This window comes from Calonectris borealis, chromosome 2 (assembly GCF_964195595.1).
Source record: "Calonectris borealis chromosome 2, bCalBor7.hap1.2, whole genome shotgun sequence".
Taxonomy (NCBI): Eukaryota; Metazoa; Chordata; class Aves; order Procellariiformes; family Procellariidae; genus Calonectris; species Calonectris borealis.
The window spans coordinates 139251388-139266319 of record NC_134313.1 but is presented as its reverse complement, the minus strand read 5'-3'; the positions used below and the strand labels follow the sequence as shown (position 1 = coordinate 139266319).

Below are 14932 nucleotides of genomic sequence, written 5' to 3'. Positions count from 1 at the left end.
AACCTCAATTGCAACACATACAGAGAACAGTCAACTATGTATACCAAATGATTATCACATTGTTATCATGATGATCATTTAAGCCCTGAGGAAACAAAGAAACAGCATCATATATGTGAACATTGACTTTACTCAAAACTAGTCATTCTCAAGGGAAACAAGTCAAGCAGTTAAGGCAGAACTTCTGGCATGCCTCTAAGTAACCTCCCTAAAATAACATTAGCTCATCACACACACAGGTTTTTCTTTCAAGTAGAAAAATCTTCCATTTTTATTCTAGATATCACTATTACTGAAACCACTTTGCTTCTCTCCACTTTTAATTTTGATGTGCTAAATACCCTACTTCGAAATACCTGTACAAATAGTATCGTTGAAGTTTACTCCATTCATCTATTAATTAACAGGTCCAAATGACAATAGTGAACAGTTATCAAGACATAGACTCAGATTTATAATGTAAAGTCACACAATGCCGTGTGACAGATAATAACACAATCGAGTTCAGCTTCACACCACAATAAGAGTGTTTTAGAGCTAGTTTTCCGTCCTTCTTAATGCCTTAGGAAATCCTACCAATCACATGAGAAGTAGATTTGCACTGCAGGATTCCTGTACAGATGGAAGAATTTACCTTATTATTATATTTTTAAACACGTAAATGTATAGGAAATATTTCACACTAAAGACTGCTCACTCTATCATTGTCTTCATACACCTAGAAGTATCTCTTTAAAATTAAAATAACAATAATCACACCTGAAGACCTTGTCCATCTACGGTGACGGAATTTGCTCTTTGCATTTTGTTCCGTTCTCCTAGTTTGTTCATTTGTTGGGGACAACTCTTTTCTTTTTTCACTGTTGCCTGTCTTTCCTTGAAGAAAGAAGAGAAAAGGAGAAAATGGAACATTTTAACACATAATATAACGCTATACAACTGCAACTGAGACTGTGCCTCCACAAAGTTGTTTTTTGACTAGAGAGTAATGTCAGATTCTGCTTTAATGAAAATGAGATCTCAGTCAAGTTATTACACAATGTCTGGACACTTCACATAACATCTGTCTATGCTTGGACATTCCATAATTGACAAGGCAATAGATGGATGGAAAGTGTGCCGTCACAACACAAATTAATGCAATGATGTGAAAAGATAATCTGACATTGCCAGTATGGCATTCTGAAACTTGAAAGCCAATAATACAAAATACTTGATTGTTTAATAAGCACAACGATAAGAGATCAGTAATTTATCAAAATTTCATCCTAACTGCTAGCAAAGGTTAGATGTTTCAAGAGTACTTTACCACTTTGGCGAAATATACGTATTCTAAATGCACCATAATCAATTGGCCAAGTGGCTTTTTATAAAATATGTATTTTATTTATTTATTTATATTTATATGTATTTATTATATTTATTTATAAAATATGTATTTATTTATGCAGAAAAAAAACAGAATCTACATCAGATTTTAAGCGATTGGCACCTTTTGATGCTGATACACAACAGAATCAGATGGTTATTTGAAAGAGGAAAGCTCAGAAGTATGTTGCTGTAATCATATTTTCAATTGTTGTCAGGTCATTTCAGAGAACTCTGAATGGAAAAAAAAAAGTCCTTGCTCTTTATATCTCATTTATCCTATTTATAAACTGCACCCAGCATGTCCTTTTAGGTTGTCCAAAAATGCATCATAAATTAAGACAGCAGATGTTTATCAAATAGAATCAGTGTCCCCAATCCCGACTGCACCCCAGTCACTTTCCTCACTTCACAAGTGCAAGGAGGCTTTAAACTAGTCAGGGGAATGGGTTGGCTCAAAGCTGCTGCACTAGAAAGGAGCATGAAGGACACTGTTGCACCCCCTGCAACTGCACTCAGTAAGCAGTTCATTAAATGTTACCGTTTACATGCCATACCAGGCCAAATCCATCTCTGTGGTACCTCAGATAAAGCCTTAGGGATTGCACTAGCAATTAACCCATGCCACTCTTTCTGGAGCAGTTTAAACTGGTAAGAAACATTGACACAGATTCTCTGTCAGTAAGGGAATAACTCCCAGCTTAATACAGCGCCTTCCTAGTATTACTGGATTAACACAGATGTGGACCATCACTGTTTTTATACCATCTTTGGTTTCCTTAAATTTGTAGACTGACACAGGTTCAATCTAGTCCTGATGTAAATAGTGGCCCAAGTCATCCCAGGCTGCTTTGGGTAGCCAAGTGCTTTGGGGAACTGTGGCAATCTGATCACATTTCCTACAAAAGGGCTGACAAACCTATGCCACAGAAAAAAAAACAGGGCAGTCTACACTATTTCCCATATGCAGTGACATTCGTAAGGTTAGTTAACTGAGCTCTTGGATGCTTTCAGTAACTTGATCAGTTCAAGAGAAGGTCCAAGAGTCTAGACTACAATACCATTGTAGTCTAGACAATATCAAACAGAAAACAGTAAAAGCAATTAGAGCTATTCATCTCAACCCCAACCTTCAAAACACAAACAAGCACTATCCATATCACTGCCTAAGAAATCACCGACTCTGCACTTATTTATTTGGTGATTTTTTAGAAACTAGAACTAGGATGAGGCATCCAAACAGAGTAACATTTGTGAACTAACACAAAACATTAATGCACAACAGTATTGGTTAGTGCCAAGGATAGAGAGTAAGAAACTTCAGTATGAAGGAAGCTTCATACTTCATCACATATGTAAGAAGCAGCTTTGGGGTTTTAAACAACTTTGCGAATAACTACCCTTAAAAGTCACTTCATTTTATAAAAAGTAAGCATACCATGTTATTTTATATTATGGCCAAATCTGGCTCTTGGATATTGCAACGTCTTAAAAGAAAAAAAAAAAAAATCAAATCAGATGTCAGTAATGCAGACACACAGCTAGTAAAAAACCCCAGATTTCTAACAAAAATCAGAGATGGAGAGCAAATTTTAAAAAGTCTAGAAAAATTTTAAGCTAAACAACGTATTTGTGATATTTCAAAGAAAAAAGTAACAGAAAGGAACAGATCCAGCACACTGAGTATGTGCATTTAGAGAGGTTAAAAAAACGCTGTTCAAAAGAGGCCTACTTATAAAGTGTGGCACTACAAATCTTCTTGCATATATCACGCTGTTACTTAGAGGAAAAGTATTTATACACTGCTGAGAACTGTCTTTACATAAAGGATGCTTACTATAGGGCCCAAACCTGGTGTTATCAATCATTCACCAGCAAAATGCAGTAACAATTACCTCAAAGTTTTGGATATTGTTTTTTTTTGTTCCAGCACAATACAGATAGCAGCAAATACCCTCAGCTGGCCCTGGCCCTATGCTGCATCAGCAACATTCCTTCTCCAATTTATATTGTCTGTCCCATAAGCAAAACAATTGCTTGACTCACAGACAAAGACAGCTTCTCCTAAGCAGTGACTACATAAGATTAGGCTATACACCTCACACAATATAAAGAAAAAACTGTATTCGTGATACAGAATTGTCTAGTGTGTTATTAAAAAAATCAAATATGGATACTTGACCTCATTATCATTGAAGGTCTGCTTCCTTCAATGATGATTTTTGAAGAAAGTACAAATAAAGTATTTCATATCACCCATCTTATATGCATATGATACCACAATACATGTCACCCCATGTACCAATAGTGCTCTCTGAAACACTTCTGAAGAAGCTGATTGGAGATTCTAGATTTCCTAGAGTTTTATATCCTACAATTTTTAGATATGTGTCGTACTACCGAGGATCTGGCTTACAGTTTGTATGAAATAATATAATAACGTGTATCTTAATTCTACTGAATACATCTATTAATGGAACACGAAAAGATTTACCATTTTATTAAAAAAATCTCTTTTAAATGTTCTTGCACAGATACTTTGTTTTATATATGAAAACGAAAGCTGGCTTTCTAATCCAGTCGTGCACGACTGTTTGACTAACTTTCTTTCAGGAACTATAACATTACTAAGCTATCCAAGAGTGTCAGAAACTAAACAGTGTCATTTTTTTATGAGATAATAACAGTTTAAGAAAATGATCTGTGGATAATAGCCTGCAAATTCTAGCAATTTTAAGACAAATTTAACATGCATTGAATAAATGGTTTTACAAAATGCAAAAATTTATTTTTCAAGGTAAGAAATGTTTCTACAACAGCTGTGCTGTATTTAATATCTTGTTAATTAAAGCATACACAATGATAAATGTATCTGTGAACCATTTTGTTTAGTGGACATGCATGAGGTTGATAGAGATACTGAATACAGCATTTTAAAAGCTATTGTACATTTTGATGGCTCAAAGAATCAAGCTTTTCTGTTCTTTTGGTATGTGCCAGGGCACATACCTTTCAAAATAGTACTTACCACAACAAAAATTTTTTCCACCCATTTTTGCACCTCTCATGCCTTCTTTTCTCCCCTTGAACTCCCACTTTGAAGTCAATATCCATTAACTGGAGCTTCTACCATTCAGTATTGCTCCAGAGAGATCACTGTCAGATAAGAACTATTCAATTGTATCTACCCCTTATTCATCCAAATAAGAAAAAAGAAATTACAAATAAGACAGGGCCTTTCAAGTGACAACACAGAATACCATGTCTAGATTTTTAGTTCAGCCCCAAAATGCACTTTCATAGCAAGAAGAATGCACAATATCATGATCCATTAGTACTCGTGTGTACATGGATGCCTCCCATTACGCACCTCAGGGAGCAAACCTCCTAAGGTGGGTAGCGTCTGTTGGAAAAAGAGAACGTTAGGCTGCAACACCGAACAGCTGGGACAGTAAGGGACATGGAGAGAGCACTCACGAGGAACATTACCTTGCAGCAGTTGTAATTAACAACAAATGTACATGGTGCTTTTTTACACATTTGCACAACCGTACTCCCCCAATGTTTTGGCTGTCGTATTATATAATATATATTCTGGGAAGTATGTGTGGGATCATTTTATCACGAGCTAAAAATATTAGAAAACCTGAAGACTATATTATTTCAAATAGTAAAAAGAGATACTTGGTACCTGGGGAGTACTCTTTTTATTTTATCTTCCAAGTCTTTGAATCCTCATCCAAAGTGAGGAATTTTATTTAAAAAGCTTTCTTCTACTACAATTGACAAGCTATACAACATTCATCCTCAAAAAGTATTTCTACTCTTTCTTTATATAGAGGTACAGCCTTTTGCTTTACACAAAACACTGACATTTAGAAATATCATACTCTATCAGAGCTGGTATAAGAAAATAGATGAATAGTAACTAATGGCTTACTAAATAGTTACCTCTTTAGATTTTAACTGCTAACACAGAATCCAGTGCCAATGCAACAAAAATTGTTTTTTCTCATCTTGTCTCTTAATCAATAAATGCAAATATATTTTTCTGGATTATTTCATACACAGCTGAGATTATTTAAAACAATTTATTTTATACATTAAACAACAAATTATTTGTACATTAAATAGGATTGTAAAGCTATTAATGAATGGTTAATACTATTACACAGTTTGTCAATAGTAACTACTGAAAACTTGAGATTACTTCTGTATGATATTACTTCTTTTATACTATATGCCTTCAGATGAGACATATACTCTAAAGCCCTACTTGGAGATGGGGGTGCATAAGAAGAGAACCAAATGCTATGTTAATATGCATAAACTGAAACAGTTATAAAAAAATAACTTATTTTAGAACTCAAACTTGAAAGATACTGATCAGGGGAATCCGGTCATGGAAGATCAGATAGAATGCACGGAATACCGTGTAAAGGTATCCTCAAACATCTGCAGGATGAAGGCCATGGAAGTTTAAATATGTCACTCGAATACCAAACTGACAGTTTGGGGGTTTTTTAAGGAACTTGGATGAAGGTTGCTCCACGATTCCTTAGAGCTGTTTTGTCTAATGACATGGGAATCTCCAAGGGATGCAAAACCTGTGCTTTAATATGCAATGAAATATTAGAATAGGTACTCTTAGACTGTCATTTTGTAAACCTATGTGGTATTCAAGACCTTGCTTACAAAAATTCCATTCCATGCAATTTCTGTCCATAGTTACACAACAACCAAAGAGAATCAAAGATTCAGACACCCTGAAAACTGCAAGAAAACCCACCACCACCACCCCAAAACCCTGAGGAGCAATCTAACTGTAATACCTATTAGACATCACGTCCAACTAACTATGATTTAGATGTGCTAAAATATTTTTTAAAGTTACTTTATAAAATTTTCGCCACATTTCCAGCTCTAACACTGTGTACATACTAATCAGAAGGGCCAATATTAGGACACCACATCATGCTGCCTTGAAAGCTCATAGAGCTGTAGCACGATACCCGGCTTTACATCCATGGGCTGAAACTAAAAATCATCCTGTGGACAAGATTAACGACCAATTCACTAGCTAAAATACTGTCCAGTGAGCTGCACATGCCCATACTAAAAAGGAAAGATAAGGCTTCTAATTTATCTGAAAGCTGTCTTGACAGAAACATTTGCAGCTGAAAAAAAAAAAAAATCACATTATGTCAATCAGAAGGAGGTATTTTGTCACCCATTATACTAGTAGTCAAAATACGTGGAAAAAGACAAGGCTGGAATGGAGACGACGTCGTTTGAGAATACCTTCCGAAACAGCTGATCACAAGACTGTTCTGAACAAGGAATCGCTACATTTATATAGCCTTATATATATACTTTGTTTAATACGTCTTAATAATGATGTAAAGAATTGTGCATCAAAATCACAATCAAGTATTTCTCATTTAGCATGTCGGTCTTACCTCATTTAGTTGGCTGAAGATAACTTGCCTTGTATGTTGCACCCATTCAATATATGCATCAACATGCACCAACAGTAGAGCCCAAAACTTTTAATTTAATTCGCAACCTAAAATGAACTTGGGCTATAGGAGGCAATTATATACATTGTCCAAGAAAGACAAAAGAGATGGAAAAGAATTTTGAAAATAAAAATACGTTAAACTCCAATAGGAGAGGATGTAAGGAATAAACTTAGGGACAGACAGTGGTGATGAGTTGTGGGCAGGCAACTAGATATAACTTAAAATGATTGAATGGCTGCCATTTCTGTTTATCAGCATCTTATTATTTTAACATTGAACTGTGTTTGCTGAACAGATAATTAGTTAGGAAGATACATTTTCCTCCAAGGTAATTATTTATTTCCTTCTGACTTCAAAGAAATGAAAAAGCTCTTAGTGTAGATAAGCACACCATTATATTTCAAGTCTGGTTTAGATTCTCAGAGAACTGAATCTGCAATATGATGCACAATTGAAAAAGAAAAAAGTGTTTTGTTTTCTTTTTTAAATCTGTCTCAATTGCTATGTCATTACCTAAAATTCAACAACCAGATTTAAATTCCTCGCCCCATAGAAGCATATATATTCAAATAACTGTTTTTTTGTAGTATCTTTGTTCAGAAACTCAGAATAAGGCTAGTACTCAACATCAAAGGATCGAGTTGCTCATAAAGATGCTTACACGCTGCACTGACTTTCTGCGCTCCATGTTGAGCTTGAATTCAATTGAGTTAAAACCGATCTCTACTATAATAAAAACAGAAGAATCATTTTAGGATTAAAAACTGGAAAAGGGATTAAAAAAGCTCATTCTTCAACCAGCAACTGCTAATTCTCTTTTTCTTTCTCTACATCTCTATTTTCCTATGCGAGTAACATCTACCCACCTCAGAGGAAAGTAGTATTAGTAAAACATATTATCAGACATGGAAGAAATATCTATTGAACTATGTTGCAATTATAGCCATTAGCTATTTCATCTAGTCTCTCTAAATACTAATAGTCAAAGAAAATTCTTGTACAATATTCTCAACTTTAATTCTGTATTATTTTTTGCCAGTATCTCAACACACTTGCTATATTTACACAAAAGTTTGAAGCGACAGATCATAATGTATATTGTTTAGTTGTATAAGGCACGTTGCTTAGCTAAAACATTTGTAATCTACTGTGTATATCATTTTATGTGCCTAAATAGAGCTAGTTATAAACAAAAAATTTTTGGGCATTTATGTTCTTGTACAATAAAATGCCAAACCAACCCAAACCCAACCCAAATCAGATACATCTGTTTCCTCCACCAAAATAAATAGCCGTTTATATTTTAAAATAAGAGAATTCAATTTATGATGGTATTTTATGTTAGATGTATATAAACAAATTTACTCTCTGATGTATAAAAATTCTCTCTATATTTTATATATACTGAATTCTCTCTCTAGATATATTCTACATTTATATAAATAGAATTTATGCTTAAATGATTTTGTCCTAAAAAGCTACAAGCATCTTCACTAGACAAAAGAAAATCCAAATTCATTCACAAGAGAAAATGAACAAAAAGTGAGTTGTTCCAAACTTTTTATCATGATGACCGATTTGTCCCAGAATGCTGAACAATGAAGTTGAAAATGGAACACAAGGAAACGTATCCAATTTTAAATTTTATTTCTTTTACTTCTTGTCTTCAATATTACACCAGACCCTCCCCCTTTGAAATAAACTGGTTACTATGGAAGCAGTGATAACTGCCATATAGTAACGCTCACACCGTAATCAGGGTACCTTATGTTTTACAATTTATTCCATAATTTTCTTTTTATTCCACGCTTAACAGTTTTAATTATAGTTTTCAAAACCAATGTTAGAAATCAAGTAAAAAATAATTCATTGTAAAACTCACATAAACAATAGGAGACTCAAAATCATCATACATTATGAAATAAATATAAATTTATTAAATAGTAGGCTTTTATTGTTGATTTGTCATTACCCAAGGCTATATCTATTTTGGTGGGAAACAGAAAAATATAATTACTTTTCTACAAACATAAATACGAATTAGAACATCCTATGTGTTCATCAATAAACAGAGCAAAGTAAAGGAAGGCATGAAGAGAAGAAGCCAAAATGTATATTAGCATTTTTCCCTTTCTGCCTTATAAAGGGGTGGGGGGGAGAGAAGCTGTATCATAAGGAGAGACCAATCTTTTTTCTTCACGACTCACTCATCTCACTCCAACACCCAGATTTTAACCCAGTTATGATCTAATTCTGTACTCTTGGTAGGCTAGGATTCAATTGAGTTAAAGATTTTTAAACTCACTGCCAGTCAACCTTATCATGAACTTTCATTATGTGCATGTAATTAATTGGGTCCAATGAACAATATCAGCACTGAGTTATAGACTTTTTTCCCCCCACCATATAATTAGAATATAATTACCCACAGGATATCAGAATGATGCAAACCCTTTCCTCTAAATGTGCCCTCATTAGGAAACAAGTCTCAATGTACATTTATTCAATCAGTATGAATTAATTAAAACGTTACCGAAATAAAAGAGAGTAACATTAAAGTGTATCTGACATCTATTAAAAGACTATCACTTGAGATCTGCACACACAGTTTATAAGAAAACTCATTTAACTTGAACAAAAAACTTCACCGTACAACAAGCCTTATATACAGTAAACAGAAAAGTAAAAGGACCAGTTTTAAAGTTGACAGACTACATTTTACCAAAACATTTAAAAGTATTGCAGTGAGATATGAAAAATCTTTATATGGCACTGAATCTAGACAGATATGTGATTCTTTCATGTTATACACAGTATCAACTGCCTGAGTTTCCCCATGGTTTCTTTTTCAGATGAGAATGCAGCTTATCATAGGAATAATATTTGACAAGTTCCATTCTGCACAGTTTTGAAGATAGGAGCCCTCTTATTTAACCTAGACCAGTCATCTAACTTTCAGATGTCCAGGCATTTAGGTTCCCTCTCCAGCCATTAAGAGAAGGGACAGTATGAAAGAATCATGCCAGTCACTTTATTTTGGAGGAATCTCTCTTGTGTCTAAAGAGACCCTAAATGAGTAATTTAGAACAGTCACCTGAGCCGAGATGGCTATGTTTAGGTATGTTTAAGGGGGAGAGAAATGTCACCCTTTGTGATATTACAATCAGGAAGGGTAGTTTTTTTATTTATTCTTCACAGTTGCAGCAGTGATTTTGGACATTAATGGATACCTAGGAAATGGAAAAACTGAGAGGATATGGACCTGAACAACAAATTGCAGCTGAGAGACCAATTTGGTAGCTCTGGTATAATACATGGTGCTACGAAATACAATTTATGAAACAATTCTCTTTATCTCTGCAGAAAGCGTCGAGGCTGGACTTCACAAGAACTGAAGAAATGAGACATGCTGGATGAGAAAGGTAAAAATATGAATGTCCTTAGTTCCGCAAAAGAGAAAAAATGAGAAGGGATTTAGCCTGTACTTTTGAAGGAAAACTTATGAGAAGACATCTTGGTCTGAGATGAACTCTGACAGTTTTCTGGAAGAAATCTGGACTACCAAAGTTACAGATGGAAGGGAAGGCCAAAACTTTTGGGAGATCAAAGACACAAGATTTTTCAACTTGATATCTTCCCGCAACTCCTATAACTTATTCTATGGGAGAAGAAGATATGTTCTTCTCTGATAGCTCAAAATAGAATCATAGAATCATAGAATCATTAAGGTTGGAAAAGACCTCTAAGATCATCGAGTCCAACCGTCAACCCAACACCACCATACCCACTACACCATGTCCCTAACCGCCTCATCTACACGTCTTTTAAATACTTCCAGGGATGGTGACTCCACCACTTCCCTGGGCAGCCTGTTCCAAGGCCTGACCACTCTTTCAGTAAAGAAATTTCTCCTAATGTCCAGTCTAAATCTCCCTTGGCGGAACTTGAGGCCATTTCCTCTCGTCCTATCGCTAGTTACTTGGGAGAAGAGACCAGCACCCACCTCGCTACAACCTCCTTTCAGGTAGTTGTAGAGCATGATGAGGTCTCCCCTCAGCCTCCTCTTCTCCAGGCTAAACAACCCCAGTTCCCCCAGGTGCTCCTCATAAGACTTGTTCTCTAGACCCTTCACCAGCTTTGTTGCTCTTCTCTGGACATGCTCCAACACCTCCATGTCTTTCTTGTAGTGAGGGGCCCAAAACTGAACACAGTATTCAAGGTGCGGCCTCACCAGGGCCGAGTACAGGGGCACGATCACCTCCCTGCTCCTGCTGGCCACACTATTTCTGATACAGGCCAGGATGCCATTGGTACAGAAAGCATTGTGGTTTTCTGCTTTTCTTTACCTTCCACATATATGTAGGATTGCAAGAATGTTATTGCTCAGTTGATCATTGAAGCTAAATGTGTGTCCTAGGTGAAAGACTCTTCCACTGTCAGGTATATCAGATTTTATATGTCTGAACACATCATTTCTACTAACAGACACACTTACTATTGTACCTTTAGCCAATTTTGGCATGGATGTATTCACTGTTTTTGCTGTCATTATTGAGAGTGCTGGTTTCACATACACTGAAGTATTATGTTTCTCAAAAGGAATCCCCGTAATAGGAAATGGGAGAAACTAATTAAAAAATTACTAAGATAAATAATATGTACGCTGTAATCAATCGTTTCTAGGAGGAATTCCTATTAGCTAGGTCACTGATGTATTACTTGTAACGTAAGTATACTCAGAATTTTAATGCATTTTTGGAAGAAACTACTAGATGAACAAATATACTACGAAATTATAAAGTTCCCATTAAATCACAATAAAATATATTTTCCATTCCTAACAATATACATTGTGCTGAAATACATGTTTTATGTTACATTATTAGTATGTAATACTGAAACATAATTTTGATACAGGAAAACATATTTACTTCTGCTTATGCCTTCAAAATTTGCAGATAAAACAAACTATTCAAGGGTGATTTGACTCTAGAGTGGTTTTATATATCCTCTAAACAACTTAACTAAACTCCAATTGTGAAATGAAAATCTTAATTCCTCTATCTCTCTTCCTCTCTTGAAAAGAAAATGGAGTTACGCAAATATAATTGAAGATGAAATTTCATGCTGAGGCTTTATTCAGTTTATAAGAATGGCAAACAACAAATAACAATAAAACGAAAACAGTCCAGTAACAAAATCATAATTTCTATATGTTAACTTTTAAAGAATGACCTAAAATTCTGAAAATTAAATAATGTAATGCAGAATGTAATCATCCAACAAACTTAAAATAATATTTTACAATTATTATTCAGAACTTGTCCAGATAATATCAAAATACTATTACAGACAAACTGCAAAACTACTCTCATGACTTTTTACAAATATTAAAAAATGTTTCATAAATATTAAAGCCAGCTTTCCATTGCTTTACCTTCATTGACAGCAATGGAATAGTCCCAGTTTACCCAAGTAGATGGCCAAAGTCTAGCATCCACCCGTTCGCAGATTTATAAACAAACAGCCAAAAGAATTAATCAGAAAACAAGTAATTTACAATAGGCATGAATATTATTCTTAATGATCAGAAACAGGTTTAAGATTAGAAGGTATATTTTTTTGTTTTTCCTCCCTGCAAGAAATCATTCTTTCTAAAGTTCAAGCATTTCTTACTCTTATTATGAAATATATTTAAAGTAAGAGAACCACACGTCTGTTCTGTTATAAATATGATGATGCTATGACTTTCATCAGCACAAAACATCCAATTTAATATATGAATACATAAGTTAATTCCAAAGTTCTTTTTCATGATAAACTGGTCAGCTCTTTTCTATAAAACCTACACATAGCATGCACTTTTATTTTCATTGAATTGAGTTATTGTTTTTGTGGACAGAGAAATTTACTGTCCACGACTGCAGAATAAAATATACCATAATGTTGATGCATAGCTTACTGCAAGACCAGTGTCATCATTCTAGGTAACCTCCGGCTTAGATCAGAGACCTCAGCATTGCAGATATACAATATGCATCCCAAGCAAAAACTGTCCATAAGAATAACTTCATTATTCTGGGAAGTTGGATCTATAAAAGATGTAAAATGTAGAAGTGTTCTGCCTATACAGTTTCTGGTAAGTACGGTCTGAGTAAGTGATAAAACCTGAGTCAGCTTCAGTTATAATATGCCCTACAGAAAGTTCATTTTCACATGAAGGAAAATGCAATATGCAGAGGATAAAGCGTGCTTGTGCCTATAAACTCATCAGCCAGGATTACCCGTTGTGTTTAAGGTTCACACAGTTCTGTTAATTTAACAAATACTCTGGCAGTCAGTACCAGCATTGTTCTAGCTGTTATCTATGACAAAGGATTACATCTGAAATAAACAAACGGACAACTCACCAATACTACTGGGCAGATTGATGTGGGTGGTAAAATATGGTCCTTCAAAGGTCCACAGTCACATTCGGGTTTTAGATGTGAAGCACATTTGTTATGCAACTATAGGAAGACAGAAAATGAAGATTCAATTTAGACATTTGACTACTACACTCTAAGAAAATGGGCATCCTAGAATGGGTTGAGTTTAATTAAACTAATTATTCCTAGAGTACTACAAGGAACATGAAACACACTGCAGTGGAAAGCCTCTTAGGATTGACAAAACCAATTAATTTATATTGAAGCAAAGAACAGTGGATCAAAATATTTTCCAGGTTGGAAATTGCACATGTGGTCCAGCACACAAAATGAGAACATTGCGTGGCAGTACAGTAACATCAGCATAGTATTACTGGTGATCAAAACCTTCATTTCAGAAGACAGGAACTTCTGTTTTACTACCAGTAGGCAATCTGGGGTAATTCAGGGCAGCCTTTGGCATTATTGGTATAACTCTGCTTCCTACCTGAAGCTGATAAAGCCACTACTGAGTCAATTGTGATGCTGCAGTATCTATGAAAATATATCTGAAATATAAGAGAATAATGTAGGAATATCTAAGAGCTTTAAGCTATATTGGGGAAATTTTGGTCTTGACTGAATCCATGTTCGGGCTTCCATTGACTGCTGAGGAACCTGAATTACTCTCCTTTTTCTACTTTATTCTTAGCATTCATCCAGTTTTCATGAAAGCAGTGAGAAAAGTTCTACTCTGAAAACATGGAAAGATATCCTCAAGTCTGCCGACTAAAGAGCATTGGCTTACTTCTGCATTGTTAAAAAGGTGGAAGGGAAAAATGTGTATATAACATCAACATAAAATGCCAACAAATAATGATATATTTGCTGAAATATTCTGCATTAGCAGTCAAGAGTTCTTGTTGATATTTTAGGATTTAACTCAATTTAAATGTCTCTAAATAGAATATTTCAACATATATATCCAGCCACACAGTACAAAGGCACAGTTGTGTGCCTGGATCATGCAAAGCATTCACATTTAATTGGTATACTTCGCAATATTATTAGAGATAGCCACAATAAAATACAACTTCATATTGTGAAATTTGGTGAAAGTTTATTATTTTGGACTCAATGATCTTAAAGGTCTTTCCCAATCTAAATGATTCTATGATTCCATTTCTGCATTGATTCAATAAATTGTGCATTAAGTTCTTCAGGCAACATGCATCTCCCATAGAGATGACTATTTTATTTTTTGAGAAGATACGTATATTTGCATTAAAAACAATAATCAGGATAATAAATATCAGAAATTTTGAAGCAAAAATCTTATTTAACGAGTGATTTAACTAGTATAATAGGTAGCATGCAGCATTAGTTCAACAGGTCCAATAGCTGATATAAAATCTGTAATTCAATGTCTGCATCTGTAAATCACATTTTCCCAATGACTGATTCATTTTCCCTTAGATGATTTAACTATGACAGCATGCACTCTATTAAAATTACAGTAAAATTGTACCAGTTGCTGATGTATATAAGCTTTACCAGTAATATGGTCTTCATAAAGTTATCTGGTACAGTTAATGTTGACATAACATTTCTGAATTTTGAACTGAATGGCACCTA

The 14932-nt window shown here is 34.7% G+C and overlaps 1 protein-coding gene across 4 annotated transcripts in view; it reads right to left on the bottom strand.

Moving 5' to 3' along the window:
* DGKB (diacylglycerol kinase beta) overlaps positions 1-14932 on the bottom strand; it is a 365173-nt gene that overhangs the window by 231663 nt on the left and 118578 nt on the right. For 3 of the 4 annotated variants that reach the window (XM_075143655.1, XM_075143653.1, XM_075143654.1), the window contains 2 exons: positions 13301-13399; positions 760-876 (listed from right to left, as the gene is read on the bottom strand). In XM_075143655.1, coding sequence (XP_074999756.1) covers positions 760-876; positions 13301-13399 — 216 coding nt within the window. Of the gene's footprint in view, positions 1-759; positions 877-4738; positions 4772-13300; positions 13400-14932 lie in introns of all 4 variants that reach the window. The other variant, XM_075143652.1, reaches the window with a different exon arrangement.